This window comes from Perkinsus marinus (genome assembly GCF_000006405.1).
Source record: "Perkinsus marinus ATCC 50983 genomic scaffold scf_1104296966482, whole genome shotgun sequence".
Taxonomy (NCBI): Eukaryota; Perkinsozoa; order Perkinsida; family Perkinsidae; genus Perkinsus; species Perkinsus marinus.
Genome location: NW_003203876.1, coordinates 39,870 through 61,652, shown reverse-complemented (window position 1 = coordinate 61,652; position 21,783 = coordinate 39,870). Strand labels below are relative to the sequence as shown.

At 48.3% G+C, this 21,783-nt stretch overlaps 5 protein-coding genes across 5 annotated transcripts; 2 read left to right on the top strand and 3 right to left on the bottom strand.

Moving 5' to 3' along the window:
- Nucleotides 1–2,600: 2,600 nt before the first annotated feature.
- Pmar_PMAR028288 (delta-aminolevulinic acid synthetase, putative) lies at nucleotides 2,601–4,489 on the top strand (the record flags this gene model as incomplete). The annotated part of the gene is made up of 11 exons (XM_002769074.1): nucleotides 2,601–2,746; nucleotides 2,787–2,872; nucleotides 2,925–3,076; nucleotides 3,124–3,284; nucleotides 3,417–3,477; nucleotides 3,521–3,603; nucleotides 3,653–3,783; nucleotides 3,874–3,992; nucleotides 4,036–4,106; nucleotides 4,155–4,332; nucleotides 4,379–4,489. The coding sequence occupies 11 exons, from the start codon at nucleotides 2,601–2,603 to the stop codon at nucleotides 4,487–4,489; spliced, it is 1,299 nt and encodes a 432-aa protein (XP_002769120.1).
- A 724-nt stretch (nucleotides 4,490–5,213) lies between these two features.
- Nucleotides 5,214–6,729, bottom strand: Pmar_PMAR028287 (sugar transporter, putative; the record flags this gene model as incomplete). Its single annotated transcript, XM_002769073.1, has 1 exon — nucleotides 5,214–6,729. The coding sequence occupies one exon, from the start codon at nucleotides 6,727–6,729 to the stop codon at nucleotides 5,299–5,301; it is 1,431 nt and encodes a 476-aa protein (XP_002769119.1). The 3' UTR covers nucleotides 5,214–5,298.
- A 1,047-nt stretch (nucleotides 6,730–7,776) lies between these two features.
- Nucleotides 7,777–9,207, bottom strand: Pmar_PMAR028286 (facilitative glucose transporter, putative; the record flags this gene model as incomplete). The annotated part of the gene is made up of 1 exon (XM_002769072.1): nucleotides 7,777–9,207. One exon carries the CDS (start codon nucleotides 9,205–9,207, stop codon nucleotides 7,777–7,779), a length of 1,431 nt encoding a protein of 476 aa, XP_002769118.1.
- A 4,394-nt stretch (nucleotides 9,208–13,601) lies between these two features.
- Nucleotides 13,602–14,774, bottom strand: Pmar_PMAR028285 (conserved hypothetical protein; the record flags this gene model as incomplete). The annotated part of the gene is made up of 1 exon (XM_002769071.1): nucleotides 13,602–14,774. The coding sequence occupies one exon, from the start codon at nucleotides 14,772–14,774 to the stop codon at nucleotides 13,602–13,604; it is 1,173 nt and encodes a 390-aa protein (XP_002769117.1).
- Nucleotides 14,775–16,515: 1,741 nt separating this feature from the next.
- Pmar_PMAR028284 (hypothetical protein) lies at nucleotides 16,516–19,515 on the top strand (the record flags this gene model as incomplete). Its single annotated transcript, XM_002769070.1, has 8 exons — nucleotides 16,516–16,755; nucleotides 16,855–17,028; nucleotides 17,093–18,809; nucleotides 18,900–18,974; nucleotides 19,024–19,098; nucleotides 19,148–19,240; nucleotides 19,282–19,395; nucleotides 19,445–19,515. The coding sequence occupies 8 exons, from the start codon at nucleotides 16,516–16,518 to the stop codon at nucleotides 19,513–19,515; spliced, it is 2,559 nt and encodes an 852-aa protein (XP_002769116.1).
- Between the last annotated feature and the right edge of the window lie 2,268 nt (nucleotides 19,516–21,783).

The following is a 21,783-nucleotide window of genomic DNA, read 5'->3' as shown; positions in this document are numbered from 1 at the left end:
CGCAGTACACCAAGGTGCAATACGTTAACCAAGGTGAACCGTTCACCTTTTCCATCTTCGATGACATAGGCGAGGGTATGGCAGTGTAGTCAGCAGAGGAGTGCGTGGCAAGATTCAGCTGACGAGCCGCGGCGGACGATACAAGACAAAGTTGGGCAGTGCGATGTGCAATCCGTGATGACTGATCTACCGCGATGAGAAATGCGATGGTAACAGTCTTCGAGGTTGACGCAGCGGATTTACGCGAATGTCTGTTTCACGCTAGTAGAGCATGGTATAGAGGAATTCAAGGAGTGAGCTACTAGCGTGTAGTTTTTTTTCATAGCGTGGCTTTTAGATTAGTGTCTTTGAGACTATTCCAATGAGTGTTACTGGTTGTTATCTCGTTTTTGCTTTCATTTCCTCATGTTGTTAGTTGCATTTGGTTTTTGCATGAGTATTCGCAAAGTGAGTGGCATTGACTGCAGTACCGGAGAGTCGGTAACTTTCAGTGTTCCCGCAACACTGTCTACTTTCTTGCCGCAACAGCCAGTCATAGTTGATGAAGAACATGGTGGTAGGCGTTTCGCCAGGGTCGTATGCCGTCATTTGGTACGCTTCTCTGAAGAGGGAAGTCTGCGAGTACATGAAAATAGTCCGAAGAAAGAAGAGAGTGGTACGATATTGTAGTCCGTATTTCAGAGTGTACTTTCGGTGATATGTATGTCAGGTAAAGATACTGCACGTGATATATGACAATATCACGAACTTACTGCGTTTTATTTGTTTCTAAAACTTGCTTATAGAACTTATCAACAAGTATGCGCAGACTCAGAAAAATATGGTATTTGTTAAAGGTGTTCATAGAGGGTTTTGTACTAGTGTATCAATACTGCGGTACTGCGCTGCTAGGAGACTTGAAACCCTCCTGTATCAAAGGTGCTTTTGGTGGAGGTGGTGCTGCTGGTGACGATGGTAATAACAGCCTACCATTGGCAGGCGAGTATCAAAATAGGGTGGAAAACACCGCACATTCGTGTCACTCTATGGAAACTCAGAGCCGAGAGATGGTATAGCAGAAACAATACTCTGTAACAAGTATTAATGGTCAATATCATATATTATTTGTGTTGGTGTCATAGTAGGTCGTACTTCAGTAGGCGTGGAATACAATGAGAACTTCTCATCATTTGTTCGTCTTGAAGCCAAGAACCCGCAAAGTTTGCGGGTTCCACGGTTATCCGCGAATTACGATGATGATGGCAACAGTATCTTTAGGTCAGGTGTGGATGACACAAAATAGGTCATGTTGGGCGCGATGTGTCGAAAATCGAAACTGTTTGCTCCGGTTAATGAAATTTTGGAATTTTACTGATTTCCTTGAATTTTTTATAATTCTTAGGAGTATCCGTAAACCAAGTTTTCTCATGAAAATCCGTCCATAAATGTATATTCTGCGTCAACAACGCCAGCTTGGATGCTACCGTCTCCCTTGCGCTTGTTAAGACTACACATTGTGACGCAGGTCCTGGCCGTTCATCGCGAATAGAGAATCCCTCTGACACGGATTAGAAATAGGCCTACTACGCATCATTTTGATTTGTGGCTACTCTTCAGGAGTCGGCCCTTACGTCTGATGGAAGCCGCCGCTTTCTATAAGCGCTTTCCAGGATGCACTGGCTCTATACGCCCATCTGGCTCATCGCAGTAAGCCCCTGCTAAGTGATGTCCCGAGGGTTGTTGTAACGTCGAACTGACAAGCCGACTGTGTTCGCAGTATAATACGCATGTTGATCCACAACCCATCGAAAATGATCGATCGGAGGTGTCAGGGCTCTCGATTTGAAGCTTAGTTGTGCTGCGCAGGGTAGCTTACGCTATGTGCATGCGTATCGCAAAGACTATGATTGTATCTGGACTGAGTCCAGTGGACTCGAGCTTTTTGGCGATATGCTTGGCCAGAGGGTTTTGGCTTTCCCTTCCGGATTACCCATAGTAATGCATTACACTGCTAAGAATTACATTGCGAACTCAGTGAAAGACAACCTCAACTCCGACAAGGTTCATAATCAGTTTCTGCCGAGTCTAGCGTCAACATTTCCCCACAAAGGAAGGTTGGAATGCAAAGAACGGCTCTTAATGATTCGACGTCTTCACGCGCCACAAAATTATCACGATTTCGTTTGAGTCACCACCCGTTGCTACATCATCAGTCGAAGAGAAATCTGCGATTAAAAAGTATTACACGTTTCGACATTAGCCGCTGTTAACAGGCCGCAGCTCCTTGTTTATCCTGGTATGTCCAATTGTCTGTATTGTTCACATTATAACACTAAAAAGGAGGCCTGCCCTGACGTCACTCGCTGGTAGCGAGTCGCTAAAAATAACCATTCTTGGATAATCAGTAGAAAGTGATCTCTGACCTGATGAGTTCAGTGCAGCTCAGTAGATCAATTGTGTTCGAGGGGATCCAGAATTGAGAAAGGAATGGTATGGAAATATTGCGTGGCCATGGATGAGCTGAGCAGCTAGCTTGAGTGCAGTGCTTCAAGTTTCGTTATGTTTTAATCCCAAGTGATCCGTTTGTCACTAACTCTCGTCAATAGTTTTTCATTTCCAAGATGATCTCCCATTGTCTGGCGTCTGTTGCGATTCTCCCTCGTCTTCCTCACTATTCTGTCCTGACGTTATCCCGTGGTTTTGCTACTCATGGTGCGCTGGCGGATAAACTGAAGGCAGTAGTGGAGGAAGCCAAATCGACAGGAACGTAAGTGAAATGTTTGAGATGATTGTTATTGTGTTACTAGGTATAAATCGGAGCGTATCATCACAAGTCCACAGGGAGCGAGCCTCCACGTTGAGGGTGGCAAGCAACGCGATATTCTGAATTTTTGTAAGTACCTGTGTTGTCGTGCTGGTTGAAGTTGACATTGTTGTCTTTCGAGGTGCCAACAATTACCTCGGTCTTGCTAACGATCCACAGTTGGTCGCTGCGGCTGCGGAAACACTGAAGACTCATGGGTTTGGTTTGAGCAGTGTGAGATTTATCTGTGGAACTCAGGATATTCATAAGAAACTTGAGAGGACCATTGCAAAGGTCTGTATTGTCTGGTTTATACTCGTTGGTGATTCGTGCTTGTTCAGTTTCACGGTATGGAGGATTGCATTTTATTTCCTTCGTGTTTCGATGCAAATGGTGGTATATTCGAGACGTTGTTGAGTGCTGAAGACGCTGTGATCTCGGATGTCTTGAATCATGCGAGCATCATTGATGGAATAAGACTGTGCAAGGCCCAAAGGTTCAGGTAAGTACGGTGGACTTGTAGTTGTGTGGTATGTTGGTCCAATGGATATGTCGTCACGTTGTCAAGGTGAGGACTTCGGGTTCAATTTACGGGTAGGGTATATTCACTTTGGTGGATCTCGTTCTTCTGCAGATATAATCATCTGGACATGCAGGACTTGGAGGCCAAAATTAAGGAGGCTAGCAATGCGAAAGTATACATGAAGTTGCCTTTCGTGATCCTATTACAACTTTCAGATCCGCCTGATTGTTACGGATGGGGTTTTCTCAATGGACGGTGATATCGCTCCACTCGACAAGATCGTCGAGTTAGCCCACAAGTACTCCCACATGCTACACAAGGTCTTTGTCATAGTACCCCTGTTGTAGGTATCCTAATACCTATGTTATGGTGGATGAATGCCACGCCACTGGAGTCTTCGGTGCCAATGGTCGCGGTACTCCTGATATGTATGGCGTCAAAGTGGACATCATAAACTCGACGTTGGGGAAGGCTCTCGGTAGGTCTTATTACCAGTGGCGTCTCATTCAATGGATTTATTCATTCTGCTGTGGAATATATTGTCATGTTGACTGCACCTCGGTATCAGGTGGTGCGACCGGTGGATATACGGCAGCGTCTTCTGATATCATTGAAGTGATGCGTCAAAAGGCACGCCCTTATCTGTTCAGCAACTCGGTGGCTCCCAGCGTTGTCGGTGCCAGTCAAGTAGGTTTTATTCAGGAACAGCGTGGTGATATTTGGTCTTCAGGTCGCCTTTGAGAAGTTGGAGGAAAGTCCGGAGCTTCAGGAGAAGCTGGCGAAGAATACGGAGTATTTCCGGTAAATCTGAGTTATGGCTTGAGCTGTGTACAGCCGTATTTCTCTCAGCAAAGCTCTCAACCGTGCTGGTTTTACCGTGTTGGGCGACTCGCGTTGTCCCATCGTCCCCGTCCTCCTCGGTGATGCTAAGCTCGCGACTCAGTTTGCTGACGCCCTCCTGGATAGGGATATCTACGTCATTGGGTTTAGTTACCCTGTTGTACCCAAAGGCCAAGCCAGAATCAGAGTGAGTGACGCTGTGATTGTTGTTTTACAGAGTGTTGAACGATTAGGTACAACTTTCCGCGGCGCATACTGAAAAACAGCTGCAGAAGGCGGTGGCCGCATTCGTGTCTGTGGGGAAGGAATTGGGTGTATTAGAGCCCATCACCGGAGATGCGTAGAAACATTAGCATCACCATCGAGGTTGTCTGAAAGGTCAGATGGAATGACAGATACACCATGTTCACTGAGAGAGGTCGTCGCGAGGCCCAGGATGATGATATCTCATGGTTCAAAAACAACTAATGTTTTTAATTTACCAGTTAAATATTGTTATGTTTCATTGTATGCAATGTGGCCTTGAGTATGGCATGAGAGATGTGACGTGTACGATATACTCGCAACACTTGTCATGCTTATGGCTCGTGTTCCTGTTGTTTAGACTCGCTGCCTCGGGATTCGCAACCCTCCACGGTAGGCCATAAGTTATTCTAAGTTACTTGTACCATTGATCTCCATAGAGTACAGAGCGTTGCTTATTGTGAAGAGTCTCATGCGTTTAACATTCTATCGGCACGCTTAGGTCTACACATTTCGAAGTGGCATTATAATTATTCGCTGCGAATAACTTCCCCGGCAATGTCTGATCAGCGACGGTTCATAAAAGGATTATTAGACACGTCGTGACTGGAATCAACCGAGCAGAGAGAAAGGTGGACGTGTAAAAGCGTGAGAAACAGCGTGCAGATGAATGGGTGTGAGGGTTATAGGGTTACTCATTTCTCGAAGGGCCCAGAAAGATGGTAATGAGAAGGGTATCTCTACCAACCATAGCTTTCATCGTGGAGTCTTTAAACACAACATTCAAGCATAGAAAAATCTCTTTAATCCCTATGAGGGTGACGACTAGATATGTTGAGTACCATCTGGTTAAAATCCGCGTTCATTCGCTCGACACAACAATCTGAAGTGTGATATCCTTATCCCACACTTATGAATCAAATTTCCTTTCGTTCTTAACCTTCAACCATAAAAGAGCCACGAGAAAGTTCAGACCAATGACCACCGTCCAGACCGCCATATAGAGCCACTGGCGACCACGAGACGACTCAGAAACCGTCGCCGATATGAACGGGGACACTACGCCCGTCAGGCCAGCGATGGCGCTGAGCATCCCTGAAGCTGAACCACGATAACGTGGTGGATAGACTGCTGGAGTAAGTACGAAGATGATACACCAACAAGGGATGAGGAAAAAGTAAATAGCGCACGAAGCAACAGCTACTACGACTGAAGCACCGAAATACGAAGCTAAGGTGCACCAGAGGCAGGCCAAGCATGCACACCCTTCGAAGATACGAAGACATACACTCATCGACATCTTCTTCAGCAGCACGGCGATAACTGCTGTACCGGGGAGTTCACAAAGGACCATCAAAAAGAGCGTAAAATTTGGGTTGAGACCAGATTGAACCAGGAAGCCTGGCAGGAAAAGTGTGAGACCCCAATAGGCAGTGGCCTGCAGTAACCAAATCAAACATAATGGAATAGTAGCTCGGGCAAACTCTTCTCCGTGGTATATGTATCTAAGCGCTTCTCCGAAGCCGAATCGTCCCGTCTCAAGCGAGAACTGTTCACCAGCGGCCTCCTCTTTGGTCCTGGAAGAGAACTCGTCGAGAGTCGGGACTGCATCCTCACCGCTGTTATTCTTGTGGGCCATGTGGACAAGCACCTTATGAGCCTCGGATACCTTCCTTCGAGACATCAAATATCGCGGAGTCTCGCAACGGAAGTACCACCTAAGGATGGCAGTCGGAAGCAGAGGCGCCGCGGCCAGAACAAGAAGAACTCTCCATTGTGGGATACCGGAGAAGGAGAGGTTAGCAAGGTTAACCCCGGCCAAATAGAGGACACCGAGACAGCCCCCAATGAAGACGATAGTTGAGTAGAGGCATCTACGAGACTGTGGTGTGAACTCCACGTAGATGAGATAGTCCAACGAGGAGAGTCCACCGAGACCAATAGCGACGATGCAGCGAAACATGACCAGAGACCAGAAGCTCCAGGAGAAGGCGGAGGCAATACCAGCTACAGCCGAGATGAGAAGCGTAATAACGAACGGCCACTTACGACCGATACGATCGCTCAGATATCCGAACAGTGTCGAGGAGATCATCGATAGGAGCGAAGTCAGGAAGGGGAAGAAGGCGTACCTTGTTGGAGTAAGGTTGTACTCCTCCATGACTTGACGTTGGATGAACACCACAACCAGAAGTTCCGAGCATACCGCAAAGTATCCCACTGAACAGAGCAGTAGCAGCCAGTACTGAAATCTACCGTAGCCGATGACATCGATGAGCCCCTCCACGTAGGATAAGTCGTTAGCCGTTGCCGTGGTTGATAGCTTGCGAGATCCAAACATCAGGAGAGTTCGAACTGAGATAATCTACGACGTGATAGGATCCACGAGAAAAACACAAGAGTATAATGTCGGCTGTGAGCTCTTCAGCCCTTGATGTATTGAACAACATGTGATCATCAGATGTTCGAAAAGGCAGCATAAAATTGCCAAAGCAGTATTCGAACCGCCATACTTGTTGCCATACGGCATCTTCCCCTCGGTGGCAAAACGTTCATCCCTTGGGAAGAAAGCTAAGGTGACACGGCGCCATATTGACGACACCACATGTTGCAAGCAGGAGCGCAACAACTAAAAGCCGCCTTGAGGAGAGATAAACACTACGAAAACCCAAGAGGAGTTCATGAGTTTGTTTGGGTGAGACTCGTGCAACTCCAACTGTAGATCTTGAAGTCATGTTACTCTCGATAAAGCAGTAGGGAGGCAAGACACGAAGGCATGCGCGTCACAAATCATGTGTCCTACGCATGCTCAGGAGACACGCGAACAATAACACATACTCATCATGCAATTCATTTTCGGAACCATAGAATTGCACTATGCTCCATCGCTCCAAACGGATAACGTGCCTCAGTAGAACCTCTATTGTATCTAGTTGCTCATCATCCGATGGCATACCCGCCCCAAGATACTACTGACCTGAAAATTCGTTCTGCCACAGATCATGAGTATACACTCCACATACTGTATCGCACCACGGAGAATTTCAACACAACCCGAAAGCGTTTTAGATAATTGAAATGAACAGAGACGTACCCTAATTCGTATCCTACTACCTGAGATACGCGCCCTCGCAACCGATGGCATATCGACCCCAAGATAGTACTAACCTAGAAATGCATTTAACTACAGGGAATCAAGATACCCTTCAAACACCCTATCGCACCGTGAAGATTTTCAACACAACAAAAAAGACTTTCACTAATGGGAGTGAACGGAGACGTCCCGAAATAGCAGTAAGTAAAGCCTTTAAGAACACTAGACAGCCTTAGTCAAACGATTTACAGCAGAAATCCAACCAACTGCTTGTGAACATACGGCTGTGCATACTCAAGAGTTATTCTTTCTTTCGTTCTTGATCTTCAGCCAAATGAGGGCAACGAGGAAGTTGACACCAACCACTACCGTCCAGACTGCCATATAGAGCCATTGACGTCCCTCAGACGACTCGGAGATCGCAGCTGATATGAACGGGGAAACAACCCCAGTCACACCAGCCACTGCGGTGAGCATCCCTGAAGCTGAACCTCGATAGCGTGGAGGATAGACGGAGGGAGTTATAACGTAAATAATGCACCAACAGGGGATTAGGAAGAAGTAAATAGCGCACGAAGCAACAGCTACTACGACAGGGGCATTGAAATACGAAGCTAAGGTGCACCAGAGGCAGGCCAAGCATGCACATCCTTGGAAGATACGAAGACATACACTCATGGACATCTTCTTCAGCAGCACGGCGATAACTGCTGTACCAGGGAGTTCACAAAGGACCATCAGAAAGAGCGTAAAATTTGGGTTGAGACCAGATTCGACCAGGAAGCCTGGCAGGAAAAGTGTGAGACCCCAATAGGCAGTAGCCTGCAATAACCAAATCAAACATAATGGAATAGTAGCTCGGGCAAACTCTTCACCATGATAAATCTTTCCGAGTGCCTCGAAAAAGCCGAGCTTCTCCGACTCAGATGACGACACCTTACCGACAGCCTCCTCCTGAGCTCTACAAGTGAATTCATCGAGAGGCGGGACCGTTGCAGAGTCACACTTATTTTCTTTAGCCATATGGACCAGCACCATATGAGCCTCGGAAAGTTTCCTTCGCGACATCAGATATCGCGGAGTCTCACAACGGAAGTACCACCTGAGTATCCCAGTTGGGAGCAGGGGCGCCGCGGCCAGGATAAGAAGAACTCTCCATTGTGGGATTCCGGAGAAGGAAAGGTTGACAAGATTAACCCCGGCCAAGTAGAGGACACCGAGACAACCTCCAATGAAGACTACAGTAGAGTAGAGGCATCTTCGGGACTGAGGTGTGAACTCAACGTAGACGAGATAGTCCAACGAAGTGAGTCCACCGAGACCAATAGCAACGATACAGCGGAACATGACCAGAGACCAGAAGCTCCAGGAAAAGGCGGAGGCAATACCAGCCAGAGCGGAAATAAGCAAAGTAATAACGAACGGCCACTTACGACCGATACAATCGCTAAGGTACCCAAACAGTGTCGAGGAGATCATCGATAGGAGCGAAGTCAGGAAGGGGAAGAAAGCGTATCCGGTTTGACTAAGATGATACTCCTCCATGATCTCGCCTTGGATGAATACCACAACGAGCAACTCAGCGCATATCGCAAAGTAACCGACCGAACAGAGGACAAGGAGCCAGTATTGAAACTTGCCGTAACCAATGTTATCGATAACTCTTTCGACGTAGGTATCAGTGGTGACCACTGAGGAGATGGAGTCGCTTCGAGTTCCTGCCATGGAGAAGGAGGCAACACGGGCAAAAGCTACAGAGGAGAGTGCGAATGCGTTGGATACTCCGGATGACCGATGCACTTCGCGAAATAACGGAGATCTGTCAAAACATCACTACGCTAGGGACTAGGATTTCATCCCAGAGAATGGACACCATCTAGATTCTAGGCCCTATTCTCTCCCTGAGTCGTCCTAGGTCCTAGAACCACTCAGGGAGAGAAAAGCTGTACACAAATATTAACAAAGACTCCTGTCACTGCACTTGTCTGATATATTGTGGATAAGTTACTGGCATTATGCTAAGGCCAAGAAGGAAGAAACCGCCAAACAAGATCACTTTGAATAAGAGCGAATTGCATCACAGATATTTTATCGATTATCGCGGAGCGGTAGGATGCACGCTGAAGCACCTCCCTCACACAATCACCTTTGTCTCCCTGCATCATCTGGACCATTCTTTTCACCTTCTACGGAACTCTGCCTTCGCCTCTCAACCAGCGATACTAATCCAAAGCAGTCGACACTATCGCAAGGTAGATGAGGCTTGGCAGAGTGAGGCTCTGAGTTTCAAATACCCATTGTTTGATAGGAAAAGATTCCCGGTTTTCGCCGAATACTACTCGAGGCAAGCATAGAGGCTCCTTCATTGGAACCAGTCATTTTTCATAAACATGACCTCGATCGCTCCGCAGCCACGCATTGTGGAACGCACGATCGGACGCACAACCATCTGATCATGTGTTGTCGTTGCGGAAGGAAACGCGAACCTATTATACTTGTCGTAGCTCAGTTGATGCCAGTGTCACTATCGATTCAACACGGTGGAGATGGAAAGTTTCCAAAGCTCAAAACAATACAGGAATCCTGTAACAGGATGGCCAATATATTTCAACATCAAAGCTCCCTCGCTCGAAAATATCCCGATGTGCCCGCTCCCTACGGCGTGGCGGCCTGTTCGCGCGCGTATGCACGAATCTCGCTCGCCCATTATTCGTTGCATGAAACGGCTCGCAGCCCTCAGGCTGAAATGGATAAGATAAGAAGCCTTATTACCTATTATGTGCCTGATCGTGGCGAGGGGGTCACTGGCCAAGGTTGGTCAGATCGAAACTGGGGCCGGCTTGCCATCACTCATACATCCACTCTACGAGTGTGATCACCGAGGATGGCTCGATGACGGCGTTAGTCCCCGCTTAGCTATATTAAGTGTTATCGATCTTTCTAGTGTCAATTAAATATAAGTCATGTAGCAGTTTTATCGTGGTATATCGTGGACACGACATACTCTAACGGTCCTCTCCTACAACGTTGGTGGTCTACAGTCTAGCCGTTCGGAGTTATTACGGTATCTTAAATAAGCGAAGGTAGATGTGGGATGTCCTCAAGAAACACATCATTCGGAGACGAGTCCTCTAAACTTCCCAGGCTATTCGGTGGCACATAGACCAGGGGCAAGACTAGCAGCACGGGGGAGACTGAGTGGTGGTCTAGTATGCCTGATCCGCAATGGCATTACATTATGTTATTTACATATCGTACCACACACCAGTATGCCTATGTCGACACTCAGAACGCATATATGGCGTTGGGGGTTACCTTACTAAACCTACCGTATTCGAATTTGGTTACTATTTGTAACATCTATTTCCGACCGGCAATGGACTTAACGACCGTCGATCTCCCGCAGATCGGATCTCCGCAAGTTCTAGAGGTGGGAGACCTCGACGCACACCATCCCTGCGAACTCAGATCATTCACCATTGAAGATTCGCTGGTCTCTTACTACGCAGCCATTATTCATCCCGAGACCACCTCGGAGAGTATCTACGTGGAATTATGCCAAAGCCTCATGGGAAGAATATCGGACAAAACTGGATACATGCAAGCCCTATTGGAATCGCACATTGGAGTCTCCATGACTTGGGAAAAACCGATGGGTCATTTACACACGAGTACGAGCAGGTCTACCCTGAGACATATTACGACGCCATCATTGGGAGACCTCAAGCGAGTACTCCAGAGAGTTGAGATCAGCACAGCGACAGTAATGGGATACTTCTGTGTATACACGACCTCTACTTCTCCAAGTCTGGTCACTTCTCCCTCTTCGGGTGCGATACGCAGAAGGTTCACTCACGCTCCAATGGATGAAGGCCCACGTGGGTTTTGGACCCCATGATGCGGTAGATGAACGCGCTCGAGCCCAAGTACTCATGCCACCAGTCTTCCCTCGAGAAAAGTGGAGTAGCACTCTCGCTCACCTCCGTCTCCAACAACGCCACCGCCTGCACGAGGAATGCTCACCTTTACCATGATGGCCGTCACCAGGGTCAGAGAGTCACCTGCCGTTCATCTACGCTACTCTTGGACTAATGATGCCCTACACACCTTCACCCGCAACGGCCAGAGTCTGTTGTGCCGCCTACGGCTTGGTGTGCTCCCATTCACCCGACCCTCTACGTCCTCAGCATGTCATAGTGCTCCGCACTCAATACAACACCTACTACTGAGTAGTAACTACTCTCATGCCCGGCCTTTTTGCAACTTCATCCTCGTCATTCCCCGGTTATTATCCCCCCACGGATATCAAGCATTACTTACTGCTCTACACTGACAAGGAGTCTATGCAGCAGGCATTTAGCATCGCTAAACTTTCTCGTTGCCTCATTTAGCTGTCTCAAGCTCTACTCTACTGTTTACATCATACCATTGACCTGACTTCATCATTCATTCATTGCTTTTCTCGCTCATCTATTGTTTTCTTGGGGAGCTGTCGTTGAGCCTCTCGTGACCACTGGAGTCGGCGATTGTATGTTTAAGGGCGATAGGCCACTAGGCCCGTAATGCCCGGCACCAGTTACACACACACACACACACCTATTATGGCTATCCCAAGTGTTGTTGAGTCAACCAGTGCGGGTGTTACTACTAACACGGCCACTTCGTGACCCATGAAAGAGACGTTCCGTGAATACTTTACACCACGTCACCACGTCACGTGACGGGTGATAGCCGTAAGCTCGGCTTCTTCACGAACTACCTTTTCCAACCAACACAAATCTACTTGTGACATGACCGTCAAAGCTGACGACGACCACGGCCCAACACACCGAGCACGCACTCACTCATCGTCCGTGAGTTGTTGACCCGTGATTGTTTATGATGGGAATCCAAAACGCTATTCGCCTTCGAAGGATTCAATTTCGCATCGTCCATGTCGTGGCTTCAAATGCGAGCCCCCTGAAGCTCACTGCAGAGGTACTATGCTATTCGATGATGTGATGCACCAATATCGACAATGAATGACTGCATCCAAGCGGCAAAAACTTCGACCGCCTGCGAGTCCAATGATACCCCTTCCCCCCCTCACCTTCCTGACTTCTGCTGCTATAAACCAGCGTGACCTAAGAGTCATGGAGTAATTCTGTGTTGGAGGATTGATGGGTGAAGAGGGGCACCTATGCCACTCGCAAATGGGGAGCAGAGGGGTGCAAGAGACGTTTATTCGACTCCTAACTGTGGGTGAGAAGCATGAGAGGGGCGGGTATGCCACTACTAACTCCGCGTGAGGAGGATGGTAAGGGCAGCTATGCCATACCTAAATAGGAGTGAGAAGGATGAAAGAAGCAGATATGCCACTTCAAGACGTGCATGAGCGCATATGCATGGACACGAGATGGGAGGATCAACTTATCTACTGGGGCGGATATGCCATCTAAGGGACTGTTGACCAGCCTATATCCTATCACAGCCCAATGATCAGAGTCCTCCCTGACAACATAGCTGATGTGCTGCTCTCGCAGGATGGCATATCGGCCCCACTTGCAGATATTGTCTGTTGAATACCCTGTTGAGCATCCAGGGCGTCGAGATCCCCGAGAGTCTCGGGCCGAAACTCGGCAACCGGCAGCAGGAAGTGGACCAAGTTCACACGGAAGCTGTCTACTAAGGAATTATAATATAGGATTACCACCAGCCTCTTGCTCGTGGTGCCCAAGATCCGTGCTTCATCAACTCCCAGAACCTCTGCGGTTCATAAACCAGGTAAAATGCAACTTGCCGGGATCGATCCTGATATATCTTGAGGAATTGCAAGTCCTCAAGACTCAGATTGAAACGGTCCTTAATTACGAGCAGTACATGATACAACAATCACGTTCTCCTGCTCTAAGGCTGCGGCCATCGACCTCGTCTCTTGATTCCTTCACTCCTCTTGGCCTTCATCCCTCAGCGAGTGTTTAGAACGGCTCGATTCTGCCCCAGCTGCTGTTGCTGCTTTTTCTTCTTTTTTTTCTTTTTTTTCTTTTTTTTCTTTACAGCAACATGCAAAGAATACAGTGCGGAGCGAACGAAGACTTGGAAACGATATACAGCTGCACCAGCCCGAGAATGTGTGGCAGCTACAGCAAACCCCTGCGAGCATCTAGATGCTGCATGAGGGACAAAAACAGCCGATTGAAGGCCTTGCGCCGCTTTAAATCGACAACCATTTTATAGAAGTGATAGGGTACACCACTTTTGACCCGTTTCCTAGCCTGCTCTAGGAGTGGACAGGAACGGAGGAGATGTCTAACATCCCCTATCGGAGCTCCGCAATCACATTCTGGGGAGGCGATTACTCCACACCTGTGAAGATGCGCAGGAGTGGGAGCCCTACCAAAAACCACGGCACTGCCAGCGAGTGTAACTTCCCCTCGACTCCATAGCCTCGCATGCGAGGCACAGTAGAAGAAGTCATTGACGCAAGTGCCTAGACCGGCCCGTTTGTCTGACCACCACTTACGCAGTGCCAGACGCCCGGCTTCGGCCTGATAACGCCTAAGGGTCTTCACACTGATTTCCGTCTCCGCAGAGACTTCCATCATGGAGGCACCCTTGGCTGCCAATTCATCGGCTCGGCCATTAGCAAACATGCCACTGTGACCAGGCACCCAGTGGAAGGTAACCTTGTCCGGGATTTCAGCTAAGAGCAGAGTGATCTGTCTCGCTTTGTCCCGCCGAGCCACCGTAGATCTCGACGACAGGATCTTGAGTACTGCTTGAGAGTCCGTGAAGACTGCCCATTCTTCCTCTCCTTCCGTCGTCAGGATAACCCAGCGGACTGCCTCAAGAACTCCGAGGAGTTCACAGTCCGTAATAGTAGCGTAAGGAGAGAGTTTCCAGTAGTTGGAATGAACTTCTACACCCTTACGATATACCACCATTCCAGCACCGGTCTTACGGTCTTTGACCCTCGAGCCATCGGTAAAGATGGCATTTCCGGAGAGGAGAGCCGCCTGCGCATAGCTCTTGGCTCTTTCTTTGTCCCGGATCGTAGTCTTGACCCAAGGTTGCCATGGTAAGATAGGCAGACCCCGCCAGTGCTGGACCTTGTCCAGACTATCTTGACTCTCTGTTACAGTCAGACCTCTGACCGCGAGTGTCTGGTCTAGGGCCCTCGCACAGCCAAGTGCGGACAGCCTTACGGCTGCAATAGTCTTGAGCTCCAAGTCTGCTGGTAAGAGACCAGCCGCGACACAAAGAGCCGCGTTGGAGCGGTTCCGGGGAGCCTGGAGGGATATCCTCGCTACCATGGCTGTGACCTGCAGTAATGCGGACTTTGCCGTGGCGGATCCCACCCCCACAGCCGCTGTGGAGTTGCTCAAAGAAATGCTCGGTGGTGCAGAGGATTATCCTCCGACTCAGAGGCTCTGAGAATGTAAGCGTCGCGACATCTAGCATCACAATCGCGAAAGTAACCTTCCCAATCGGTAGAGTATCTGTATACAATAACTACAAAATACTAATAAGAATGACTACTACGACCCGTATTTCTCAAGAAACGAACGACATAGCGAGTTCAGAACGACATGGTCACGAGCCAATCCTGAACTCGCCACATTATTTTCAGTGAAGACGATATCCGCCTAAATTCAGAAAATAATCCTACGTATGACACTGTCGACCCGCGAATTAGGTGTTACACCTACGTATCCCTCTGACATCAGATGACCAGTTGCTCAGACTCACATGACACTGTCATGTGAGTCTATGTTATGATGACCGATATCGCGTAGCGGTCGACTATTAACAGATTATCTGTTACAGATTGGGGCTATTCGGTCCAACACACTTCAGCAGGTTCTTCCGTCGTCGACTTTCATTCTCAATGCAGCCTGGGTTTTCAATAAAGTTGTTCGCCTCTAACGCAGGTGAATATATACACTGATCGGTGCGTACGATCCATACATTCCAATGGATTAATGGATGGGATTGATTTCACCGAGAATGAAATAAGCCTTTGCAAGATGAAGTAATTAACGTACAGGACACCAACCAGACGTTGTTACCAAAGGCCCTTTGACGAAGGGGATCTAAACACCTATAGTTCATGCTACCTTACAGAGGAGTCCTCTGAGAGGACAATTGACGGACGGACATTGAGATGATCGGATATCACTCGCGCCTATGACTACTACGATTATCACCGAGGCCACAATCACAATCACCACAACGACCGGCAACACAATGTACGACGACCATAATGACCACTATTGAAAAAATGAGTTCCCTGCGTTATGAACCAACAGTAACAGTGAATTAATGCTCGGCTCACCTCACGGTAGGCTTTGCTGAAAGCCTCCGCCTTATCAGATACTATGATATGAGGATCGGATGATGTATGAAGCAGTTGAGCATGGCGTTGATCGCTTCTGAGGACTCTGAAGACGATTCATGTGTTTCGTCGCTCGCCATGGCGAAGGCGACAGGTTTGAGGTCACCGGTAGGATCCAAACCTCCGAGAATAAGGAGGGGAAGTCCCAACCAGTTTGGAGACTGCGTATAGTCACAGTTAATCACGTCGTATCCGGTGTTCGCTCGCAGTAGCCTCGTGCAGGAGAATACGAAATAGAAGAAACCTCCGGGGATGATAGCGTCGTCAAGGCAGAAAGCAGGGGTGATTCGTTTTTTCCAAGACAGAGGGTGGGAGCTCAAGCATGCGGTGTCGCTCGCCCAAAAAAAGTTCTCCGAACTAGCGCGCGCCCGGGTTCACATTTCGGCCATGGCATTTTCGGGATAGTACCCAACATACAATGAGGAAGTTCCGGCTGCGAATGCGTTAATGTTATTGCGGTGCAGATGGTTAAAAATCTACGTAGTCTTAGCCGAAGACTTTCAGCCCAAAAATCTTACACTGCTTCAAGCTTGTGTTTCCTCAAAGCTGGAGGCCTTTCGCTGAAGAGTACAATCATTGCATTGCCATGTCGGGGAAGTCTCAGGTATGACCAATACTAGGAGTCGGACAGTACTTTGTGTTCCTTCCCTCCTTCGTTTATGGCCCCTGCTAACTCCGTCAAGTACGGTCCGCTCTGGAGAACGATAACTTTTCATCAATTTGGGCTCAACGTAGACGATCCCAAAGGACTAGGGAGGGACAATTTCTGGCCGTCAACTCTGACGGCAGATGTGGAGAGCCTCGTGGGGTACAAACTCACCAGTATTTTCACCAGTGGTCGTGGCCGTGCAAAACAGCGAGTATACAGATGTGCGGCTCATAGGGATTGCAAGAGACAGGTAATGTACATTCCCGATGTCGAAAACTTTCACCTAGCGAAGACGTTTGTATTTTTCACTTCCTAAGACACATTACTATCCATACTTCTCCTGCTTCAGGTGAAGGTTGATTTCAGACCGCCTCACTTCGCTGATATCTTCATTAGCGAACGTGATCACAGTGGCGAGGAAATCACTCACACACCCACTGGTAATATCAAGTTGCCTCAAGATATGCAGGCCAAGGTGGACGATCTCCTGAAGGAGAAAACGCCAATGCAGGTCTTCGCAAAAGTGAGAAACTTTCAACCCCGCGTCGATCAATAAACGGAAATCATGTGATGTACTTTTTCTGTAGATGCGCGATATATTCGGACGCTCCTGGGACGACATCGTCATGTTATATACACCCCCTAAGATACAGCAGTATCTAGCGAATCATCGAAAGCATATTTTGAGGCGAGACGGTCAGCGAGCTACTACTTTCGACGATCTGCTTGAGGAAGTTCGTTTGCAAGACTTCAAAAAGCTCACTACCACCGACTTATCCAACATAGCTGAACAGCTTCGAGGCACTCCGCTGAATGCTCGTCATAGCTCACCCCTTTTGGGACACTGGTATGAGCTCAGTATCGAGAGGCGGGAGGACAAACCTCGTAAGAGCTCTGTTGTTATTTCGTCCAGAGGAGCAGTCGCCAGTCTCTTCAACGCCACAGACCCTACGGCGCAGTTTCTGAGGAAAGGCCCAGCGACTAACATATTCAAGCCGGCGGGGCTGACCATCTGCATAGATGGTCACTTCCGAAGCTTCCGCAGTGGAAGCATTTGCGTCATTATCCTATCGGCTATGCGAATTGCAAACCCAAACGCGAAGCAGCTACGAAACGCGGCTTGCCCTTTGTTGGTTTGCCCCTCACTCACCGAGAATAAGCAAGCTGTCCGTCATATGCTTGAGGTCTTCCAGAGAATGGCCATGGCCTTCCACAAGTCGCCGATTCTACCAGTCAGGCTCGTAAGCGATTCCGCCCCCGCGATTGTGCGGGGCACGAAGATGTGCTTTCCCAACATTGTAGCTCAGCGCTGTCACTTCCATGCTAAACAGCGAGTGGATAGAGCTCCAGCGCCTTTGGAGGGCAATAAGAGCTCGTACAAAAATTTTGTACGCACAAGGCTCGACTGGCTCTTAATTTGTGCTGGAACCGCCATGTATCAGATGTACGCGCAGCTCGCTTTGGACGCTATCTATGAACGGTACGGTCTCGAGGCTATGCGACTCTGGCAATCATCGTGGCTTCAAGTACAGGACTTCGGTGTCATCCACTCTTCTGTATGTCCGCTGGAGATACTTAACCTCTCGGCCCCCCTCAGTACGACGAGCTCAACGAGCAATTTGGCAGAGTCTGTATTCAGCCGTCTCCGTACCTTCTTGGACTTCAGTAGATGCAAAACCATCAGCGGTGACAGAGGTTATGTGCATAAGCTGCGTAGTTTTTTATCAACCTACATTGATACAGGAGCTGCTACTAGGGTGGATGGTGCAGCTAGGGCATGTCTGGACCACTTGTTACCCATCCAGGAGGTGAAGGCCCGCGATCGTCTGCGCAGTGCTCTAACGCGTGGAGTCACCATTTGTCATCCATTTCTAGTGAGCTTCCCTGGAGTGGCCAAGCCCCTCAGAGTTTACGTTGTCAGCAGCTCCAAAAAGCCTGCAGGAGACATTGTGGAGGCCAGGCGGAGGTTGAATGTTGCCATCAATCCCGCAGGTATCAACGGCTTGTACAACGACTTCCAAGCGTTCGAACGAGAAATCATTCTTAACTTTTTGGTCGTGGATACGACCGAGAACCCGAGTTCTTGTTCAATGTGGTTATGCTCTTGCCCTTCTTACGCGTCTTTCACAACATGCAGCCATCAGTACATTGCTGCGCATGCCCTTGATGGTGATCTCGGTGGAAATGGATTTTCTTCTATCCCTTTGGTAACTGTTAACTGGCCTGGTCGGCCTTCTAAAAGTCAAGGCCCTCTAAGACGGCATGCCACAGATATCAGATGCCAACGCCAGGCTGCTTCACAAGGTGAGCTTCAAGCCTCATCTAGCTCGGCCGTATTCATTCCAAGTTCCTCCTGCAAGTCCTGCCTTCCGTTCATCACCCGTATTGACTCAGGGTCCTCTGCTCCTTCAAACCCGATGTCGTTCTCACACTCGGGAGTCGCAAACGCACCTCAGGCGTCTCGTGCCAGTGGGTCTTCAAGGCAATAGTTACGCTGTCAAATTTGTACGTCACTCAGGTACTTCCTCTCCTTCCAACCCGATGTCGTTCTCACACTCGGGAGTTGCAAACGCACATCAGGAGTCTCATGCCAGTGGGTCTTCAAGGCAATAGTTACGCTGTCAAAGTACTTCACTCCATAGGTACTTTCGTCCTTTCTAGCCTCTCGCAATCGATGGCTGAGAAGTCAGAGAGGATGAAGAAGACAACGGCCGGCGGAGAGACTGCCGACTCATGTAAGTGCTCGTGGTCGTGAATGCCGATCATTGTCCTCCAGCGCCCTCACGAGCAGTGACAAAACCCTCCACTGTGGGGGGCTGTGGAGGCTCCACAACGTCCAATGCGGAAATGGACCTGACTGCAAGGCAAGGGGTGTCACAGGATGTTCTCGGTGAGTATCTTTTCCATTATATGGCTAGTTTGCGGAGCATTTATTCCAGGAAAACGCAAGATCCGTACCCCATCTTGGTGGGATGTCAAAACTGTCGGCATTAAGATCCGTCGCAAGTAACTTGCTCGGGTCCAAATCTTCAGCGACGAAGTATGAGTTTGAATGGCTCCTCGAACTCAACATTGTTGAGTGAATAACAGAAGTTGTGATGTTTCTTGAATAAACAAAATACAGTACTCCGTACAGTACAGGTATGTTATTTAACGTATGCTATACCTCTGTACTTCCAAAACTGAGAGAAGCGAAACTCTATTTCTTCGTGAAGTCGATAGTGTCAACTATCTACCGTAGTGAGTCATTAGTAGTGATCCAGTAGTCATCCCGTTTTTTAAATATGCATTTTAGCCGAATAATTTGCTTGTTGTGTTACGAACAGGGTCTGTTTTCCGCTCGCATAAGTCAACCTAGATCGGCGCGCTATTGCTTGAATTACAGCTCCATTTGCTTGGAATAAAGCCATGTTGCTTGGAAATAACACTACCTTGGCGAGCCAAATATTTTTGCTTGAACCCCACCATGCTTGCTTGGATCGGTACCGTCACCCGAAAGCAGTGTCAGGATCTTCAGGACGATCTGAATGTTCCTCAGCGAAGATCTTACTGAAGCTATAGTGAAGCCAGTGCCCTCCTCGTAGTTCTCCAATCTCCGTTTCATGTATGCACGAGCATTGTATACAGCATTTTTCACATCGTTACTAGTGATCGCACTGTTATCTGGGAGAAGTCCGCGTTCCCTTAATGATCTCGGTGTCTCCCAAGGTTTCATACCATGTCGCAGCTGCTCTAATATGACTGCTTTAGCTGCGTCTGATAGAACTGATCTTGAAGAAGCCGAGTCCGACTCATGCGAATGTGCATGATGTGGTGGTTGTGGTAGACACACACTCCATTCTCCTCGTATTCGCCGGATTTGTGCTGTATAAGAGCACTGAAAGGGAGAGTACTCTCTAAGGGAGAGTGAGAGTATTTCAAGCGATAAAAATGAAGTGAATATTTCCATACTGAGTTACAGAAGTGACGCTGTCATTCTTATACGAAGTCTTAGTGTTGTGGCAGATGAACTACGTACATGGCGCTTAAGGGACTGTGTAAGCATCATAGGGGCAAAATGAATAATTAAGGGGCGAGCGAAGTTTTTTAGGAGCGCCTTGGTGATTACTTACTTAAACTCTAAGTCTTAAAGCATACCTCGATTCCCTCAACGCCACCGCCTCGGATTAGGTGGTTGTCTGTCGTATTTCCAATGGCCTTCCGTTGTTATCCGATATCTACCTCGACCTCATCACCAATGGTGATGATGGTGATCTACCATCATCAAACGTCCAACCTTAACTGCCCCGTACGTGAGCACCCTTATCATCTCTACGGTATATCCCTAGTCCATGGGCCTGAGCCAATCTAAGCCTATGGATGTAACCAGATACAGTGGGTCAATGATGCTTTCTGCAATCTCGTGTACTCCGATATCGAATCGGCCAAAATGTTCATATTGCATCAGAGTCGCCTGCTGGGCCTTGGGTAAGATTGGTCTTTCATTCAGGCTACTACTGTTGATGTGCCATCAATGTTCACTCTAATTATTATCAACTCAACTGTGGCCGAGAAACTGTCGTACCATGGTCAAGAATGGCACAGGAAAAACAGGAACGACGGGATTATCATAGGAGTAGACCAGCAGATGTAAGTACGGCCGAGAATCGGCCTTGAAGGATGAACCCTTTACTCTTCTTGAGAGCATCTAATCCCATTTCCGGTATGGTTAATAAGGCCAGAGGCATCTCATGGTTTTGGTAGAGTGGGAAATTCAAGTCGGGGGTAGAAAACGACACAGTGATGGTGTACAACAACATACCATTGGCAAGATGTAGGTAAATCTCCATATTGCAGTGGTTGAATTTTGTAGAAAATACAAGTCAAAATACGAGGAAAACGTACCGCGGTATATCATTCGGGCAGCAGCAGCAGAAATCGTTGATAAACTGGGCTGGAGAGGTCTACAACACTGGCCGGTTCGGATATCTATGAAGTGACTGGCAGAGACAGGAAGGGTTGGACAATTGATTGATGGACAAATGATTTCGTAGAGGAGTTCCCATATGCCGGAGGAGTTGGGGTTCCCTCTTATGGCGTGTTTACCGTTTGGTCTTCAGTTCTCTCCAAAAGCCGTTAAATCTGGTATAGATATCAGTTCACTTGAGCCGTTTGTGATTCTCATCAGTGAGGAACTTATGATGGTGGTGTTAGACCTCGGCAAGAGGGCTATCGAGATAGAGGGGAGTCAACTGAAGCGGCAGGGCGAGTCGGGACTAGGAAGTGACGATGGTGTGGT